The sequence below is a fragment of the Lepidochelys olivacea genome (genome assembly GCF_965140295.1).
Source record: "Lepidochelys olivacea isolate rLepOli2 genome assembly, chromosome: 4".
Taxonomy (NCBI): Eukaryota; Metazoa; Chordata; order Testudines; family Cheloniidae; genus Lepidochelys; species Lepidochelys olivacea.
In genome coordinates this window covers 78,682,371-78,702,449 of record NC_140414.1, presented here as the reverse complement: position 1 = coordinate 78,702,449, position 20,079 = coordinate 78,682,371, and the positions used below count along the sequence as shown (strand labels likewise).

The 20,079-nt window shown below is 44.5% G+C and overlaps 1 protein-coding gene across 3 annotated transcripts in view; it reads right to left on the bottom strand.

The window, feature by feature from the left end:
• GALNT7 (polypeptide N-acetylgalactosaminyltransferase 7) overlaps positions 1-11,520 on the bottom strand; it is a 111,323-nt gene extending 99,803 nt beyond the window's left edge. For 2 of the 3 annotated variants that reach the window (XM_084626128.1, XM_084626127.1), the window contains exon 1: positions 10,865-11,519. In XM_084626128.1, coding sequence (XP_084482254.1) covers positions 10,865-10,990 — 126 coding nt within the window. In that variant the 5' untranslated portion in view covers positions 10,991-11,519. Of the gene's footprint in view, positions 1-10,864 lie in introns of all 3 variants that reach the window. The other variant, XM_084626129.1, reaches the window with a different exon arrangement.
• Positions 11,521-20,079: the final 8,559 nt, after the last annotated feature.

Genomic DNA, 20,079 nt, shown 5'->3' with positions numbered 1-20,079 from the left:
AACCACTTCAGAAAAGTAGTAACAATTATAAAATTCCTTGCTACACTATTTAGAAACAGAATTTAGATAAGACTAGTGTATTAATACCCACCAACAGCAATCATTAGAAATAGAATGTGTGAAATACACTTGTTAGATATGTGCTTTGCACAACATGAATAGATGAGGTATTTTTCTATTGGATAAAGCTGCCTCATAGTAGACAAAATATGTTGCTGCAACAAACATTCTAACAGAAGCCTGTGTTTAATCTGGAAACAACTCTGCTGAAGTGCAGTTTGAGAACTGCTAGTCAAAAGCATACTAGCTTCTGAACTGGTTAGACTGCTGCTTGACGAATGTTTATTAAAACAGAGAGGATGTAAAAGAGTTTATTATTATTAATTAATTGTAAAATAGTGTTTTAGTAGGTAACATCACCCTCTTCATCCAAACAAATGATCCTTGATGCGTGTTCCAAACCCAAATACCAGTAGCCACAGAAAAATTAGACTCAGAGACCTATAGAGTAGGTTTTTCTAGTCAACTATACTACCTATACAAGATTGTTCAGCACAACACATTTTCTAGTACTTTACCAAGACTGGTTTTTAAAAGGCGTTTAGAAATAAAGGTATCCACCACTTTCCTTGGGAGATTATGACACTGGAATAATCTCCCCTTCCTGATATTTAACCTAAAATTTTATTTTTTAACTACATTCCATCGCTTCTCACATTACTACACTCTAATTCCTAATGATTCCTCCCGTCTTTGAGGTGTATACCGTTCAATCACTTGTGGACTTTTTTCCTCCTTCCTCTCCCCCACCCCAAACTGTTCATTTGCTGGATTTTGTATAGTTAGCTTTTACTTTTACTTTGTAAAACCATCTCTGCTGATATACCCTAGGAGAAAGTCTTGCCTCCCCCCTAAAACAGTTAGTCATGTTTCAATACATATGCTATTATATAGATATACCCCAGAGGCTTGTGCGTTGGGTACACATTTGTAAATTCCAGTATAAATAATATAAGAACAAAAAATTTGCCATAGTTAAGATTTGAATTACATTTATACCCCAAATACCACTGGTGAGACAAGCAATTACTTCTTCTCCTAGAATCTTTGTAATGTAAATTCCTCCATCATTTCTAGAAGAAAATTTCAAATGTTTTTACAATGATGACAGCCCTCCGTATACTTAGCCCAAGTTTTTCTCCCTGCCCCTCCATTTTAGTGTCCATGTGTTTCTGTTGTTGCTCAGTTCATATAATTCCCTTAAAAGGTCACTATGATATCTTCTTAGGTACATATAATGCACAAATCAGAATTATTTACTAACTTCCAACCAGTTAAACTTGAACAGCCTGACTGAAGGATGTGGAGTTGCACAGCTTCAATTAAGGACATAATCTGGCCAACAGAATCTCTACTGCAGGAACCAAAAAAGATAATGACACACAAGGAAAAGAACCCAACACTGAGATCTCAGACTTCTTGCAGGCTGGTAGTTTTGAGGAAAATACATACAAGAATTCTTTCTACTTGTAAAATTAGCTTATTTCATATGGGATCACTGCCAAGCAGAGAAGAATTCATTTTTTCACCTTGTCACTGTTAGATTAGAATTCTTCTGCAAACTGCTCAGGTTTTGCAGAAACTATATACCGTACCTTGATTTATCTGAACCTTCTCCAAAATTTGTACATCCTTCAGAGATAAGGTTCCCAAAACTGGACACAGTACTCCTAGCCCCAGTGGAGTCTCAACCATGGTTTTATACAGTGGCATATTTTCTTCCCAGCCCCTCCAATTCCTTTGGATTCACCCTATGATTATCTTGACCTTTTCACGACTGCTAAACAACGAGACATTTATACCTTCATGTTCCTTCCAACCTGAATGCAATAACTTTGATTGTTAAACAACTGAAAGTTATAGGCAATCAATGCAAAAGTTACCTCCTAAGTTTTAGATACACAATATATGACTTAACATTTCTCATGTTAAAAATCTATCAGCTGTTCCACAGACCATTGACAATGTATTTATGATAAACTGCATTCTGAAAGATTTGTAACGTTACCAGTGCTTCTAACATTTGTTGTTGTTTGAAAATGCTAAAGTACATCCCCAGAGGTACAAATCTCTTGAGTAAATACAGGATAGTGTCATGGAGTGTTATCATGTCCAACATAGCAGTTATCACCATACTTTCAAATGTAGTTTCAAATGTAGTAACGTTCCTAGTCTTATGCATGCTTTTTGTCTTATGCATGCTATTTTATCTGCTTTAAAAAAAGAAAAGAAAACAGAAAAGACTTGTCAGTGGGCACTATACAATTGCTCCATTGGTCTCCTTAACCAACTCCAAATTCAATGCTTTATTCTATGTCACCAACTGAGTCACCATTCGCTAACCATCCTCTTTATTCTCCTCCAAATCATTCTTAACTCACTGCACCATGGGCATACATACACTAACACTTGTGTTGGCTATATTTTAGCTGCAGGGCCTGGACCTTGTTTTTATACATAAAGCATCAAGCACACAAACTACAAGATACATAAAGTAAGTGACTGTAAACAAAATAACCAATTCACTTGACTAATAAATTAAGACCTAGTCACTTGGATTAGATTTTTCTCTTGGATAGTGTATTTAACACAGAGAAAAAAAATCTAACTCTTCATTAGAAATAAAGTGCAGTTTTCCTAAATGTATGATTAAATGCTTATCACTGAAATTAAAAGTCTGAGTAGTTCAACCTGCATATATCATCTATAGGTAACCATGGACAGAATACCTTTTCCCCAGATTCATACTTTTCAGACCTGCTCTTGCTAGTTTAAAAAACATGCCTCAGCTGGAAGTGGTTTCCAAATCACTCTTTTTATATGTGACCTGAGATCTCTAACCACTTGAGCCAAGCAGCAATTGTGCATGCACCCAGGGATACAAGGAAGGAGCATGCACAGTTAAGAGCTAGCAGAAAGCTGCTTGCTAAGTTAAGGGTCTGTCAGCATTTCCAAGTTTATAAACTCTTGTTTTCAGAGCTTTATAATTGGCAGTAATCATTCATTTATGGCTTATTACAACAATCTATAACCCACGAACCAACCCCTGTCTCCCTCACGACTGTAGAGGTGTTAACAGGCCACTTCACTTGGAATGGTCCCTTGAAATATGGGTTAACTAGTTATGCTAAACAATCTGTTCCTCCTTGTATTTAACTGTGACACTCTGAGTACATTTCCTAGACCAGAAGAGTGAGTGGTGTTCTAGCTCAAAAGCTTGTCTCTCTCAGGCCTTGTCTACACTACGAAATTAGATCGAATTTATAGAAATCGGTTTTGTAGAAAGTGTTTTTATACAGTCGATTGTGTGTGTCCCCACACAAATGCTCTAAGTGCATGTAGTCGGCAGAGTGTGTCCACACTACCGAGGCAACCGTCGACTTCTGGAGCGTTGCACTGTGGGTAGCTATCCCACAGTTCCCGCAGTCTCTGCCGCCCATTTGAATTCTGGGTAGAAATCCCAATCCCCGATGGGGCTAAAACATTGTCGCGGGTGGTTCTGGGTACATATAGTCAGGCCCCCTTTCCCTCCCTCCGTGAAAGCAACAGCAGACAATCGTTTTGCGCCTTTTTTCCTGGGTTACCCGTGCAGACGCCATACCACGGCAAGCATGGAGCCTGCTCAGCTCACCGTCACCATATGTCTCCTGGATGCTGGCAGATGCACTACTGCATTGCTACACAGCAGCAGCTTATTGCCTTTTGGCAGCAGACAGCACAGTATGACTGGTAGCCGTCATCAACGTAGTCCAGGGTGCTCTTTTAACCGACCTGGATGAGCTCGGGGTGCCTAGGCAAACATGAGAGTGACTCAGCCAGGTCATTTCCTTTTTAAGTTTTATCTCATGGCGATTGAGTCCTTCCAGCAGTGCACTGTCTATTAATCAGCAGCCAGGAGAAGACGATGGCCAGCAGTCATACTGCACCGTCTTCTGCCGAGGACCCAGGAGATGATGATGGCTGCCGGTCGTACTGCACAGTCTGCTGCCAGTAAGATGTATAAAGATAGATGAAGTGGATCAAAACAAGAAATAGACCAGATTTGTTTTGTATTCATTTTCTCCTCCCTCCCTCTGTGAAATCAAACGCCTGCTAAACCCATTTTTGAGTTCTGTCCTTAAGGGGGGCATTCTGTTTCTCGCAAAGCCACCCCTTTGTTGATTTTAATTCCCTGTAAGCCATATTGTCAGTCGCCCCCTCCCTCTGTCAGAGCAACGGCAAACAATCGTTTTGCGCCCTTTTCCCTGGATTGCCCAAGCAGGAGCAGACGCCATTGCACAGCAAGCATGGAGCCCATTCAGCTCACCGCAGCAGTTATGACCATTGTAAACACCTCACGCATTATCGTGCAGTGTATGCAGAACCAGCACCTGAAAAACCAGGCAAGGAGGCGATGGACATGAACACACTTTTCTCTAAAACCGCATTCCCCCGCAATTTGGAGATCATGGTGTTAATGGGGCAGGCTCATGCCGTGGAACGCCTATTCTGGGCCCGGGAAACAAGCACAGAGTGATGGGACCACATAGTGTTGCGGGTCTGGGATGATTCCCAGTGGCTGCAAAACTTTCGCATGCATAAGGGCACTTCATGGAACTTTGTGACTTGTTTTCCCCTGCCATAAAGCGCAAGAATACCAAGATGAGAACAGCCCTCACAGCTGAGAAGCGAGTGGCAATAGCCCTGTGGAAGCTTGCAACACCAGACAGCTACCGGTCAGTCGGGAATCAATTTGGAGTGGGCAAATCTACTGTGGGGGTTGCTGAGATGCAAGTAGCCAACATAATCATTGAGCTGCTGCTATCAAAGGTAGTGACTCAGAGAAATGTGCAGGTCATACTAGATGGCTTTGCTGCAATGGGATTCCCTAACTGTGGTTGGGCCATAGATGGAACCCATATCCCTATCTTGGGACTGGACCACCAGGGCAGTCAGTACATAAACCACAAGGGGTACTTTTCAATGGTGCTGCAAGCACTGGTGGATCACAAGGGACGTTTCACTATCAACATGGGATGGCCGGGAAAGGTTCATGACGCTCGCGTCTTCAGGAACTCTGGTCTGTTTAAACGGCTGCAGGAAGGGATTTACTTCCCAGACCAGAAAATAACTGTTGAGGATGTTGAAATGCCTATAGTTATCCTTGGGGACCCAGCTTACCCGTTAATGCCCTGGCTCATGAAGCCGTACACAGGCACCCTGGACAGTAGTCAGGAGCTGTTCAACTATAAGCTGAGCAAGTGCAGAAGTGTAGAATGTGCATTTGGACGTTTAAAGGGTCACTGGCACAATTTACTGACTCGCTCAGACCTCAGGAAAACCAATATTCCCACTGTTATTACTGCTTGCTGTGTGCTCCACAATCTCTATGAGAGTAAGGGGAGACGTTTATGGCGGGGTGGGAGGTTGATGCAAATTGCCTGGCCGCTGAATACACGCAGCCAGACACCAGGGCAGTTAGAAGAGCACAGCAGGAAGCGCTGCGCATCAGAGAAGCTTTGAAAACCAGTTTCATAACTGGCCAGGGTATTGTGTGACACTTCTGTTTGTTTCTCCTTGATGAAAACCCACCCCCATGGTTGCCTCTAAATTCCCTGTAAGCCCCCCCTCCCGCCCCCCTTCAATCACAGCTTGCTTGCAAAGGAAATAAAGTCACTATCATTTAAAAAAACATGTATTCTTTATTAATTGATTATAAAAATAGGGAGATAACTGACAAGGTAGCAGGGTGGGGTGTGGGAGGAGGGTAGGAGGGAAGGAAAAGGCCACTTCAAAATTTGTTGAATGCTAGCCTTCTGTTGCTTGGGCTGTCCACTGGGGTGGAGTGGTTGGGTGCCTGGAGCCTCCCACCCCGCGTTCTTGGGCGTCTGGGTGAGGAGGCTATGGAACTTGGGGAGGACAGAGGGCAGTTAAGCAGGGACTGCAGCGGCAGTCTGTGATCCTGCTGCCGTTCATGAACCTCCACTAGACGCCGGAGCATGTCCGTTTGATCCCGCAGTAGCCCAGCGTTGCCTCATGCCTCCTCTGATCTTCCTGCCGCCACTTCTCCTCACGTTCATCGGCCACTGTCCTGTACTCTGCTATTGTGTCCCTCCACACAGCTCTGTCAGTGCCGGAGGACTGCCTGAGCTCAGAGAACATGTCATCGCATGTGTTTTTTTCGCCACCTTATCTGAGATAGCCTTTGGGATGGAGAAGGGAGGCTTGAAACATTTGCAGCTGCTGGAGGAAAAAAAGGGAGTGAAGTATTTAAAAAGATACATTTTACAGAACAATGGCTATACTCTTTCACAGTGAACAACACTATTCACATTACATAGCACATGTGATTTTGGTACAAGGTCGCATTTTGCATCTTATATTGAGTGCCTGCGGCTTTGGTGTTAGAGATCACACATGCAGGGCCGGGCAATAGAATTCGGCTTGCAGGCGGCCATGGTAAGCCATAGTCTTTCGGCTTCTGCAACCTTCATAACAGCAGCCCCCTCTTTTCCCATACCAAGCAAAGCCCGTTGAGTTGACCATTTAGTGCTGCAGTTTTCCTGTTAACGTGCAGCAGCAGAAACCAAACTAACCCCCTCCCCCAACCCAGTTCTCTGGGATGATCGCTTTTCCCCTCCCCCCACCGCCTGGCTGGTATCAGAGAAGATACCTGCTAGCCAAACGCGAACCCCTCAGCGCCAATGCTGCCCCCCGTCTCCGCACGTGGCTAACTGCGTGGAGGATTTCTTTTCAGCCACAGGCAAACAGCCCAGTAGGAACGGCCACCTCTGAATGACCCCTTAATTAAATTCCCCTATTTCAACCAGGTTACCATGAACGATATCACTCTCCTGAGGATAACACAGAGAGATAAAGAATGGATGTTGCTTGAATGCCAGCAAACACCAGGACCATATGCTGCCAGGCTTTGTCATGCAATGATATCAGATTACTTGCTACTAGCATGGTGTGGTAAAGTATTCTACCATGGAGGACGGAATAAGGCTGCTCTTCCCAGAAACCTTCTGCAAAGGCTTTTAGAGTACCTCCAGGACAGCTTCATGGAGATATCCCTGGAGGATTTCCACTCCATCCCCAGACACGTAAACAGACTTTTCCAGTAGCAGTACTGGCCACGAATGCATCCCAAGTCCTCAAGGCTACTTAATCATTAAAAAACGCTTGTTTTTATAACATGTATTATATTTTAAAAGGTACACTCACCAGAGGTACACTCTCCGGCTTCATTGGGTTGGGAGGGTATTTCAGTCAGGGTGATAAAAAGATCCTGGCTGTCAGGGAGAACAGTGTACTGTGTGCTCTCCCCGAGCTCGTTCTCCTCCTCATCTTCCCCGTCCGCAAAATCCTCAGCCATGGCGGAGAGTACCCCATCATCGGAGACTATGGACAGGGGTGGGGTCGTGGTGGCGGCCCCCCTTAGAATTGCATGCAACTCAGCATAGAAGCGGCATGTCTGGGTCTCTGTCCCAGAGCGTCTGTTTGATTCTTTGGTTTTCTGGTACGCTTTTCTGAGCTCCTTAAGTTTCATGGGGCACTGTGTTGCGTCCCTCATGGCCTCTGAGATTTTTTGAAATGTTTTGGCATTTTGTCTTTTGGAACGTAGTTCTGATAGCACAGATTCCTTTTCACCATACAGTGGTCAGATCCAGTACCTCTCGTTCGGTGCACGCTGGAGCTCTTTTTCGATTCTGGGACTGCATGGTCACCTGTGCTGATTAGCTCGCTTGCCCAACCAGGAAATGAGATTAAAAAGCTCCCAGGGCTTTTCCTGTACACCTGGCCAGTGCATCCGAGTTCAGAGTGCAGTCCAGAGAGGTCACAATGGTACACTGTGGGATAACTCCCGGAGGTCAATACCTTTGAATTGCGTCCACACTAACCCTAATTCGAAACAGCGATGTCGATTTCAGCACTAATCCCCTGGTTGGGGAGGAGTACAGAAATTGGTTTTAAGAGCCCTTTATCTTGAAAAAATGGCTTCGTTGTGTGGACGGGTGCAAGGTTAATTCGGATTTAACGCTGCTAAATCCAACATAAACTCATAGTGTAGACCAGGCCTCACCAACAAAAGTTGGTCCAATAAAAATATTACCTCATCCACCTTGTCAGTAATCATTCAACTTGGCCACAAGGTTTCAGCTCAGAAGCAATTTTTATCTGAGTGAATTCAGTGTTTGTGAAAGGTGGAAGTTTCTTTGCACTACAGTCCTCGTTTTAATCAATACACGCACACAGAGGCGGGGAAAGATTCTTCACATCAGGAAGTGCACCTCAATAGTGACCAGTAGGAACCACCTGAAGCTGCAACGATACCTGCAGCTGGCCTGCGGCAGCCGACTCAAACTCACAGAGCTCAGCCAGTGGGGCTGTTTCATTGCTGTGTAGACTTCTGGGCTCAGGCTGCAGCCCAGGCTCTAGGAACCTCTGAGGCACAACGGTCCCAGAGCTCAGGTGTCAATGAAACAGTTCTGCAGCCCAAGGCATGCAAGCCCACGTGAGTGGGCACAGCCCAGCCAGGGGTTTTTCTTTGCTGTGAGGATAGACCCTGAATTATCTCTCAATAACTACTACCCATGATTTGCCTATTCTTTTAGGAGACTTTAGTTTCCAAAGCTGTCAAGACTAACACCCTTCATAAGCACTAAAAATAAAAATAAATGATTTTAGTGAATTTAAACTGAAATGTCACAGACAAGAAAATTCATATGCAACTAAAAATTCTAAAGATTTTAAACATGGGTTTATTGTACGGGCACAAAACATGTTTTTAGAAGGACAGATCAGAAATTAGAAAACTCATTTTCTAATCAACCATGAGAACTCCAAAGGAGCCATTATAATCCATCATCTCAACTATATCTGACACGATCCAACAAACTGTACGGGTTCCAAACGATAGCAACATCTCTTGAAAGAGCCTACTAATGTTCACAAGTTAAGAATTATACAAACTAACTTTCTCTTGGTTATTATGCAAAGCGTTCAGCTATAAAAGCCAAACACACAATGAGTGAAAGCCAGAATGTCATCTCAGATTTTTAGTTTTAACTATGAAATTTCCTTGCTTGCTTTTGTGGGTTAAAGTAAGATCTCCGAGATTACTTTAAACTTAGCTTTTGAACCTCAGCATGATGAACAGCACTTACAAGATATGATCTAAACAGAAATACCTACTGCAAATCCAGTCAAAGGAGGGCTGGTTTATTCTCAACTGCAGTAATTCTATAGTAACACATGCAGTTGGGGAGCATGCACATTTGTTTCTCAGACCTCTTGAAGTATAGCATTTTTACAAGCTACTGGTAAAAAATATTTTAAGAACAAAATGCTATTACAACAGCAGTCAGTTGTTCTAGATATCAGAGACCATGCTACTGTTTCACTGTGGGGACTTGTAACCCTGAATAAGGTCTGTTCTGCCACCCCCACACCAACTACTACTATCATGCCAGCAGCAAGAGCTTTTCATGTTACTCTTTCTGCTGGATCTGCTTCTCTTGTCTCTACCACAAATGCTCCTCTGTCTGTAGTAGGTGGAGCACAGTGGGGGCCCCTTGAGATGAGAACTACCACATCACAGGAGAATGAAGAAAGTTTGTGAAAGGGGGAAGAGAAGAAAACGTGTAGTGTTTTTTAATACATGGTAAAAAGTAAGCATTATGAGGTATCTGGACACTTTACAAAGTTTACATTGAGACATTAATTATCTTAATGTGACAAAATGTGCCTTTAATCCAACCAGTCAGCTAGGAATTAGATCAACTGGGAAGGCCGAGGCAAAAATGGTGCAATTTGTAGCTTTTACTAAAAGTGCCAGGATTAATGTTCTGTACATTTTCCCAGGCATGAATACAGAGGTGCAAGGCCTCTACCAGAATTACCCTGAGGCTGAGATGTATATCAAGTGTTCCACAATTAGGAAATCACTGTTCAAGCTATTGTTTACTGCAATAAAAGCATATGCCTGAGCCAGTGCTCTTATCCAAAACGAACAAGGTAAGGGCATTGTTTTTGTATATACTGAAATTGATTAACTACAGCTAGCCCTGTACACCTGTGCAGCTCTTGCTCCTGCCATTTAGTTCGCAGAAGAAGGTAGGTTATTTCCTACCACCTGCGGGCGCGGGATAACATAGCCCTTCCAGCGTCGCTCTAATGAACTCGGTGAGTGCCGGATACACCCCCAGAGCCTCAGCTCCGGTCTGTCTCCCTTCTCAATTGAATGTCCCTGATCCTCCCTAGGTCTGCTCAGACATTTCAGTGGGCGCTGCATGCCGCCACCATCACCCCGAGTAACGGGGGGGGGGGGGGGAGAAGAGCGCTGCACCCACCAAAGCCAGCCCTTCTTGGGGCTAGGCTGCCGCTGCACCGGGGCACTGCACGGGCCGCAGCCTGGTCCCCTCACGGGTATCGACGGCCTCGGGGGTGGGCGGGACTCCCCCTGCCCAGAGCCACAGGGTCAGGGCAGGCCCGAGGGCGGCGGTCGCCCAGCGGGGCTCGATCCCCGCGTGCCCGCCACAGCGAAGCCCGCCCCACCCGTGCTCGGCAGCGGGGACGGCTGGGCATGGTGCCCGGGCGCTGTGAGGAGCCCGGCTAGCCAGGCCGGCCGCAGCTCCCCGGTCGGGCCTTCAAACGCCACAGGCCGCAGCCTGGGCGCCAGCCGCCGCCCAGCGAAGGAGGGAGGCCCTGCCAGGCGCAGCCGCCTCTCCTGGAGGGGGCTGGGCGGGCCGGGAGACACCCCTTCCCCATCCCCCCGCACTGGGGGGGAGACACCGCCCCGCCCGAGCGCTCGCTCACTCACCCACATCCTGCCCTGCGGGCTCGGCTCCTCGGCGCGGGGGGACAGCGAGGACCAGAGCAGCAGCAGCCCCAGGAAGCTGCCCGCCAGCAGCACGGCGCGCAGCAGAAAGCCCAGCTTCAGCCGCATCGTCCCGCGCCGGCCCGACGCCCTGCTACCGCTTACCGCTCCCGCCGCCCGCCTCGGCCCCCTCCTGAGCTACCCCGTCCCCAGCCCGGAGCCGGGCTCGGCTCCCTGCCCGCGCCTGGCGTTGCTCGCTCTAGCCGCCTGCTCTCCGCTCCTGCTCCTCTCTTTAGCTCTACCCCGATCCCAGCCTGCTGATCTGCTGCCTTCCCGCCGCCGCCGCCGGCTGCTACTGCCGCCGCCCCCTGCTCAGTCCGTCACTGTGCTGCAGGCACAAACTTTTTCTCCCCCTCCTTAAAACTGCCCCGATTCCTCTGCTGCTTGTCTCGTCTTTTCCCTGCTGAGCTGCGCCCAACAGCTCAAATGATCTGAAGCAGGAAGTCACCGCAGCAGCAGCGACAGCTCCACGTGGCTGATTTATAGCCCGGAGAGTTTTCCATATTGATTGTAGGTTGCCTTTTCACACGTCTCCCTAAGGAGGTGGATTTGTACGAGTAAAGCTGGGATGAGGTGTACAAACACCAAGCTGCTGCTCCTAGCTTGGTGAGGTGGAAGAAGGGATCATTTCCGGGTTTATGCCTTTACCTTGGCTTGGAAAGAGAGACAGAGTCCACGGGGATTTATAACTGCCTTTTTTTAAAACTACCATCATACCAGATTCGGACCCAGATTGCACCAGACCTCTGTCATACAATACTACTTTTACTTTATTTCCCCCTGAATGTTTGTAATTTGATGTATGGGAACTCTATGTGCACTGGCCTCATCACTGGTGAAAACTTTCAAAGAACCGAGCCCAGGTTGTCAGGCCTTAAAAATGATTTAGTATGTGTGTAGCCCTGTCTGGTAAATCTTATGCCTTAAGTATTGAAAAGAATGAAAACCTTGTAGATATTTTACTTTAGAAAATAAACTATATTCCCCTACCCAGGGCTAGCCCTTACAGCAATAATAAAAATAACTTCCCAACTTTCTGTATAACTAATTTCAGGCCAATACCATGCAAAGTACATGCTTAACTTTATTCATGTTGAGTAGACCTATTGAAATCAAGTACTGTTTTTGTCCATAGTATTAAACTGGTGTACCAGAAACAAATTGTACACAGTCTGAGCAAATAACAAGGATCTAAATTCAGTATAATTCCTGAAATCATTGACTTTTCTCAAATTTTGGCTTGTATTCCTGACAGCAATCTTAAGCCAACCTGTCTTTCATTCCACACTTGCACTCTTCTGAGAAAAATGAACTGCACTGAAAGTTAAGCATTCTGTTTTTAGCTTGTGCAACAGTTGTGAAAAATTAGTGTAGTCCAAGTGCAGTTATCAGGAAAGCAGCCATGTAAAAACAATTTTATTTATTTAACAGTTCTGCTTTTGTATAGTCAGTCAGAGTCACTAAGGTTTACTAAGGTTTTTTTCAAATTCCTGTTCACACTGCAGGAATCATATAGATCCAACAATCCTGAACATTGACTTTTCAGTGATAAGTTACTTTAGAACAAGATATTGCCTATCAATAGGATTCCCCGTGGACGATTTTTTTAATAGGAAATGTAGTGCTTTACACACTTGGAAACTGAAGTGTCTGTTCGTCCAGAAAACTAGTACAGCAGTGTTAGTGGCATTAACATTTTCCCCATTCTAATAGCTTGATGCAAAGAACTAAATAGATTAATGCTGAGTTAAAGGTACAGTAAAAGACTCCAAACCTGCAATCACTTGCACAAGTGCTTAACTTTGTGTGTGTTTTCCAGTGAGAGTTATATCTAGAATTTGAAAAGTTTACTGGACACCTGTTAGGTAGAGATAAATATAAAAGACAAGTGGAGACCCCCCTTAAGGCGCTCATTCTAAATTTGAAGTTCCAGCTCTTAGAAGGGTGAAAGAGGGGGGATATCTTTCTTTGCCTTTCCGAGCCCCATGGCGTCTACTGCAAAAAAAGTAGGTCTCCCCTACTGTCTCTTTTTGCCAATGTCCATTTTTTGGGACCTCCTCTCCAATGACCAACTCTAATTCCTCCTCTGTTGTAACTCATAGCTTTCTCAAGGAGCAGCAGAAGAAAGAAATATTTATTTACAGTCTTAATGCTGCCCACAATTGTAATTGATTGTAAAACTGACTAGAGTCTTGTAATTTCACTCTGCTGTTGCTTGCTCTATAACTGAATCATTGAAGCAGTCTGTCAGCAGACTGAGGAAGACACTACTGTGTCAGTTCCAGGCCCGCTCACAGCAATTGCGGGGCAGAATAGTCAATGGGCCCCCATGCACACACAAGCCATGCCCGCACGGACGGTCCACCTGACATTTGAGCAGTGCTGCACTGGCAGGTGCCCAGCGAGCTGCCTGCTGCATGCACTCTTCCAGTACATCCAGGACTTCCACATGCCCGCCTGGCAGGGTTGCCAACTGTCTAATCGCACAAACCCAAAGACCCTTGCCCCGCCCCTACCCTGCCCCTTCCCTGAGACCATGCCCCTGTCCAGCCCCCTGCTCACTCCATTCTCCCTCCCTCCATCGCTTGCTCTCCCCCACCCTCACTCACTTTCACCAGGCTGCGGCAGTGGGTTGGAGTGCGGGGTGCAAGCTCTGGGAGGAGTTTGGTGCAGAAGGGACTGTGGGCTCTGGGAGGGGATTTGGGTGTGGGAGGGGTGATGGGTACAGGTTCTGGGAGGGAGTTGGGGTGCAGGAAGAGGTGCCGGGTGCAGGCTTTGGGGGGGTGCAGGTTCTAGGCTAGGGCAGGAGGTTGGGGTGCAGAAGAGGGTCAGGGAGTCAGCGCTTACCTCAGGCGGCTCCTGAAAGTGACCGGCACACCCCTCTGGCAGCAGCTTGTAAGAACCCCTGCTGCCCACAGGCACCAGCCGCACAGCTCCCATTGACCACAGGTCCCAGCCAATGAGAGCTGTGGAGTCAGCACTCAGGGCGGGGACAGCATGCAGAGACACCCCCCTCTGGGGCCACAGAGTCATGCTGGCAGCTTCCGGGAGTGGTGCAGAGCAAGGACGGGCAGGAAGCCTGTCTTAGCTCTGCTGCACTGTTGGCAGTGGCCAGGGGCCTCCGGGCCCTTTTAAATCGCCCAGGCACCTGGGCAATTCCCCCTTCGCCCCACTTTAGCAGGCCTGTTCAGTTGTGTGGTCATTGTAACAAGCAATTGTTTTTAAATGAAAGTTTAAATTCTGCAAAAATGATGAATAAGGCCTCCACAGCTATCAGGGAAAGCTTCACGCTCACCCCAGGCCAATTGCCTGAGGACAGCAGTTCCTATGTCAGCCAACTTGGCAGATAAAATGTTTTTTTCCTCCCAAAGGAATCATGGCTTCATTAGACTGCTACAATGCAGCTGTCCACTAGGAAGCAGTGTGGCCTTGTGGACTAGGCACTGGAATAGGAGTCAGGAGACCTGAGTTCTATGTCTGGCATTGTCACTGACCTAGTGTATTACCTTGAGCAAGTCACTTCAATTCTCTGTGCTTCTGTTTTTCCTCCTACCTTTGTCTATTTTCTTTGTTTGGATTGTAAGGTCTTCAGGGAAGGAAATGTTACTGACTGTTTATTTGTACAGTGCCCGATAGAATGGGATCTCTATCTTGATTGGATCTCCTAGGATTATAAATAATGATGAGCTTAGAAGTGACTTCAGATATTTACAATTTTAATTGTATTTTTTCCATGATACCAAAGGCATTACTAACTATAGCTTTTTTTCTACCAGTGAAGCTATGACAATACTAAGGCTATGTCTACACTACGCAGTTTTTAATGACACGACTGTGTCACCACAGCTGTGCCGCTAAAAGTCGTGCAGTGTAGCCACTGTTTGTTGACTCTCCTGCTGACAAAAAACTTCTACCCCCAACGTTTTGCGTTGTCGTCAGGAGAGCACTCCTGCCGACAATGCACTGTTCACACTGTCACTTGTTGCAGCAAAACTTTTGCCTTTCGGGGGGAGGGAGGGTTTAACACCTGAAAGACAAAAGTTGTTGTTGTTCAATTGCCAGTGTAGACATAGCCTAAGAAGTTACAGATAGTGACTTACCCCTCTTCACATATTGCATAAACCTCAAAGGCTCAGTCCCGTTGTCCTTATTCAGAGAAGAGTCCTAGTGAATTTAGTTAGGAAACTAACTTCCATGTCAACATACCTCAGCCTAGGTAACCCACATCCAGTATTTCTATGCAAACATTTCTAAGAAAGCTGCCAAACATCTTCATTTTCTTTTTTGAGCATTGATACATGTCTACTAAGCATTGGATTAAGATCACCAATGCATTTCACATAGGCCTCCAAATAGCTGTCAGATAGTATTATTTTTAGTCATTACTAGCCTATTCTGTACTTGAACCAATGACCTACTGTGACCTAAAGGTGAAGTATCCAATTACCAATCCTTTAAGCCACTCTATCACCTTCTTTCTAAGCACTTGAGGGTATGGTATCTGCCTCCAGGGCTGCTAGAAAATGTCACTCATGCATTTTGCTAGCATCTGACAAACCAATATTTGGATACACTTGTTAACTGTTGTCCTGAATAAATATTTTCCCCACAGTAAAGCACTTTAGATTTACATGACCAGAATTATTGAAAGAAGATTTTAATGAAGTTTAATGACCATAAAAACAAAACCCCAGTCTACTAATAAGAGGTAAACATAAGGTGCTATAAAAGCTTCCTTGTACGTAAAATTGCAAAGGTGCCTAACTGTGATCCTCTTCAGAGGGACTGATGGGTTTTTTTGTTTACAGCCTTTCATGCCTGACCAGTGCTTGTGGGTGTACCAGGACTTGTTTAAGCTCGTGTTATTTATTTAATATATATTAAATATACCATTTTAATTCAGCACAGGTCAAAACCAAGTTTTTCCCCCCAATCAACTGCCAACACCCACCTTCCCAAGCACTTCAAAACAGCAATGAATTGTAGGAATTCATCAGAATAATTTTATCTTAAGCACAGCATTATACCTAGGAGTTTCAAAAATTCCGCTGCCAGAATTTTCATTTACTCTGATATTTCACTATGTGAGATACTGGTGCTTTAGTATATGTGCAACCTTGGAGTTGATGTCTTTTTAAAAAGAAAAGTTGGTAAGTGTCAACTAGTAGACACTGACTTATTTATTTAAATATCCTCTATACCAATTAATGTTTTTCATTATTTTATTGTTTCCTGAAATAAGATTTATAAACATTTTAGCCTTTAGTAAGTGAACTGCACGTTTATCTAGCTTCATTTTAACTCTGATTGATATCAATACTGCTATCTTTTGTTGAGATATAATTTACACTTCAATAGCACCTTCTACCTGAGGAGTTCAAAGTACTTTTAAAAGTACAAATTAAATCTCACACGTAGAAGGATAACGTGGTTATCCTCATTTTACAAATGGGGAAGGGGGGAAAAGGTTGTGTCACACAAGGAGTGTATGGAACAGAATATATATCTCCTGACTCCTAGTGGTATGTTTCAATCATTTGGCTATGCCTCCCACTAATGCTGTTTTGAATCTTATTACAAATCAGCCATCACCCTTGAAAACAAACACACAAAAGCAATCTGACTTTTTTTTGGCAGCATTGGTTCTCAGTGAGTCTTATTACATATAGGTACAAGCCTTCCATGGATTAGAGAGTGGGAGTGAAGCTATTTGTGTGAAGAGAGCTATTTGCATTTTGAATTATTGTCCGTGAGCCAGGTCTACAAAGTTATTCATCTACTACACTCAATCCACAGCAAATCTCCCACTGAAAATAACAGATTTACCTGGCCAAGAGGAGATCCATATGTCAGTGCCATTAACACCATGGAAGATTCCAGAACCTTGACAGTATTGATGCAGAGTAGGAGGCAACTCTTGGTGAGTTTCTCAATTGCACAAGGTTGTGAGGTTAGATACGAGAGGCAATAGATGGAAAGATTGTTGTATCAAGAGATCATTTCTTATATACTGGCCAAATTGAGACTTGCTTTAGAGAGAGTGGTAAATGTCCCTAAAGGTTGATGATCTCAGTTATTAGGGTCCCAGTTGCTCTCAATTCACTTTCATTAGCGAAGAAGAGAATGGATTGGTCAAGGTTGGAGCTCAGTTTCTCTGCAGTGCTTCTCAGACTTCCTATTGTGTACATGGGCTTGAATTCAGAAAGGGGAAAGTATCATGTTATCAGGCCTAGGATCGTTGCATGATTTCTGCTGTGCAGAGAGGCCTTCTTATATGTAAGTGATTTTCTTTGAGAAACATGCTGATAGTTCCTAGTAGCAGCAGACGCTGGGTTCTAGAGTTGTGTGAAGGCATTCCAGATTAATAAAGCAGTTCATGGTTTGGAATAATTCAGCAGGCTTCACGTTGGAATAGGGAATGATGGAGGAGAGGTAGACTGTGTCCACAAAAATAATAATAAAAAAAGTCTAACATTAACAGAGCTAAAGGCTTTTAATTTCATATTACTTTGAATGGTAAGTGGTTTTCTGTCTCATTCATACACATAAAATTGACTGGAAGATACCTTGGTAATATCAGGAGCTCCAGGTCTTCACATTTTGTCTAATTCACAAGCACTTCATCTTACCTACCCTGTCTTCCTGATTTAATAGTCTGTAGCAGACACTAACTTAATTTTCATTTACTATTCTCTCATTCTAATCCATAGAATTTGCATTGCAACTCCTACCAAAATTATCCATTAGTATTTCACTGCTTATATGAATGTTCTTGACATATAATGCGTCTTGCTACCTTTCTGTCACTTCTATAATAATAATTTTCAGCGTTGACACTTGTCATGAAATTTAGCCCAACATGCTCCTGTCGTGCCTAAATCATAATTTCCCTCCTGCAGCATCACCGCTAACATCTTATATTTCAATCCATCACAACAGAAAGTGAGCTGAATATATTGTGTAGAGCCTTGCTTTATACTACAGTACAATCTTTAGGATGTACAGGAAAAAGACTTAAATTACTCTTAGTTATTATTTTGCTTGTATTGAAGTATCCTAATTATTGCTCATTAATTATCAAGCACTGATGGCTAATATATAGTTTGTAGCACCTATTACATTCCTTTCTGATAAGGAAAGTTTCTGATCCTCTAACACAGGGGTTCTCAATTTTATTTTGTTGGGCCCCCTCTTTGAAAATATTTCAGGCCAAGATGACCGACCTCCCCCTCAAAAATGCCACCCTTACTATTGTGCAGATACTGGCAGCCACGCTGCCTTCAGAGCGGGGCACCTGGCCAGCAGTCATTGCTACTCTCCAGCTGCCCAGCTCTGAAGGCAGCAGCAGCACAGAAGTAAAGGTAATATTGCGAATCCCCTACAATAACCTTGTGATCCCCTTTTGGGTCTGGATCAACAGTTTGAGAAACACTGCTTAAACACATCTATGATTGTTTATAGAGTGCCAATCAATGTATGCTATTTCTAGGTTCTGTTGTTTCACGTATTAAGACTAGCTTGTGTACTTCGATGATTCCTTATCCTGTTTTTCAGCCTTAGTGGCTGTTGGGATAATTGTTAGCCTTTTAATTTTTAATTTAAAATTACATTAACAGAATACATTGTTGGAAATATTATTTCCCTCGTCATGTTACTTAAAATAACTTTTGCTTTTGTGATGCATAACTCCTTATTTTGCTGGCATAGTATTAACTTTTGAATACACTTTTAAAATCAGTCAGACTTTAATTTTTGAGCGTCCACCCCTGTCAAGGTTCCTCCCCCACTCTGAACTCTAGGGTACAGATGAGGGGACCTGCATGAAAAACCTCCTAAGCTTATCTTTACCAGCTTAGGTCAAAACTTCCCCAAGGTACAAAATATTCCACCCTTTGTCCTTGGATTGGCCGCTACCACCACCAAACTAATACTGGTTACTGGGGAAGAGCTGTTTGGATGCGTCTTTCCCCCCAAAATACTTCCCAAAACCTTGCACCCCACTTCCTGGACAAGGTTTGGTAAAAAGCCTCACCAATTTGCCTAGGTGACTACAGACCCAGACCCTTGGATCTTAAGAACAATGAACAATCCTCCCAACACTTGCACCCCCCCTTTCCTGGGAAATGTTGGATAAAAAGCCTCACCAATTTGCATAGGTGACCACAGACCCAAACCCTTGGATCTGAGAACAATGAAAAAGCATTCAGTTTTCTTACAAGAAGACTTTTAATAAAAAATAGAAGTAAATAGAAATAAAAAAATCCCCCCTGTAAAATCAGGATGGTAGATACCTTACAGGGTAATTAGATTCAAAAAACATAGAGAACCCCTCTAGGCAAAACCTTAAGTTACAAAAAAGACACACAGACAGAAATAGTTATTCTATTCAGCACAGTTCTTTTCTCAGCGATTTAAAGAAATCATAATCTAACACGTACCTAGCTAGATTACTTACTAAAAGTTCTAAGACTCCATTCCTGGTCTATCCCCGACAAAGACAGACTATAGACAGACACACAGACCCTTTGTTTCTCTCCCTCCTCCCAGCTTTTGAAAGTATCTTGTCTCCTCATTGGTCATTTTGGTCAGGTGCCAGCGAGGTTACCCTTAGCTTCTTAACCCTTTACAGGTGAGAGGAGCTTTCCCCTGGCCAGGAGGGATTTCAAAGGGATTTACCCTTCCCTTTATATTTATGACAACCCCTAAATGTACACTGTGTGTGTTCCAGGAGCAATGGCTTCACCATCTTCATTTCATAGGACCTGTTCTTGGCAGCACTCTTGTACGGTAGGGTTGCCATATTTCAGGTTGCCAAAAAGGACACTCTAGGGGAAGGGGATAGAAGAGCTGGGGGGGGGGAAATGGAGAGGGGGTACAGTTGGGGTGCGGGAGGAGGTAACTGCAGTGGGGGCACTCACTGGAGGTGCAGGGTAGTGTCACTCCTTGTCACAGTGGCTGGTGCAAGCCCAGGATGTGACAGTCAGTCAGCACCTTCCTTCAGGACCCTCTCCCCAGGGCTAGGAGCTGGGGCCTGCGTAGGTGGGATCTGGCAGGTGTGACTGCAAATGAATGGGCCAATTAGCTGTGGATGCAGGGGAGGGACCAATCATGAAGCAGACCAATCAGGGCTCTTTCTGAGCTATAGCATTTGGTCTTTA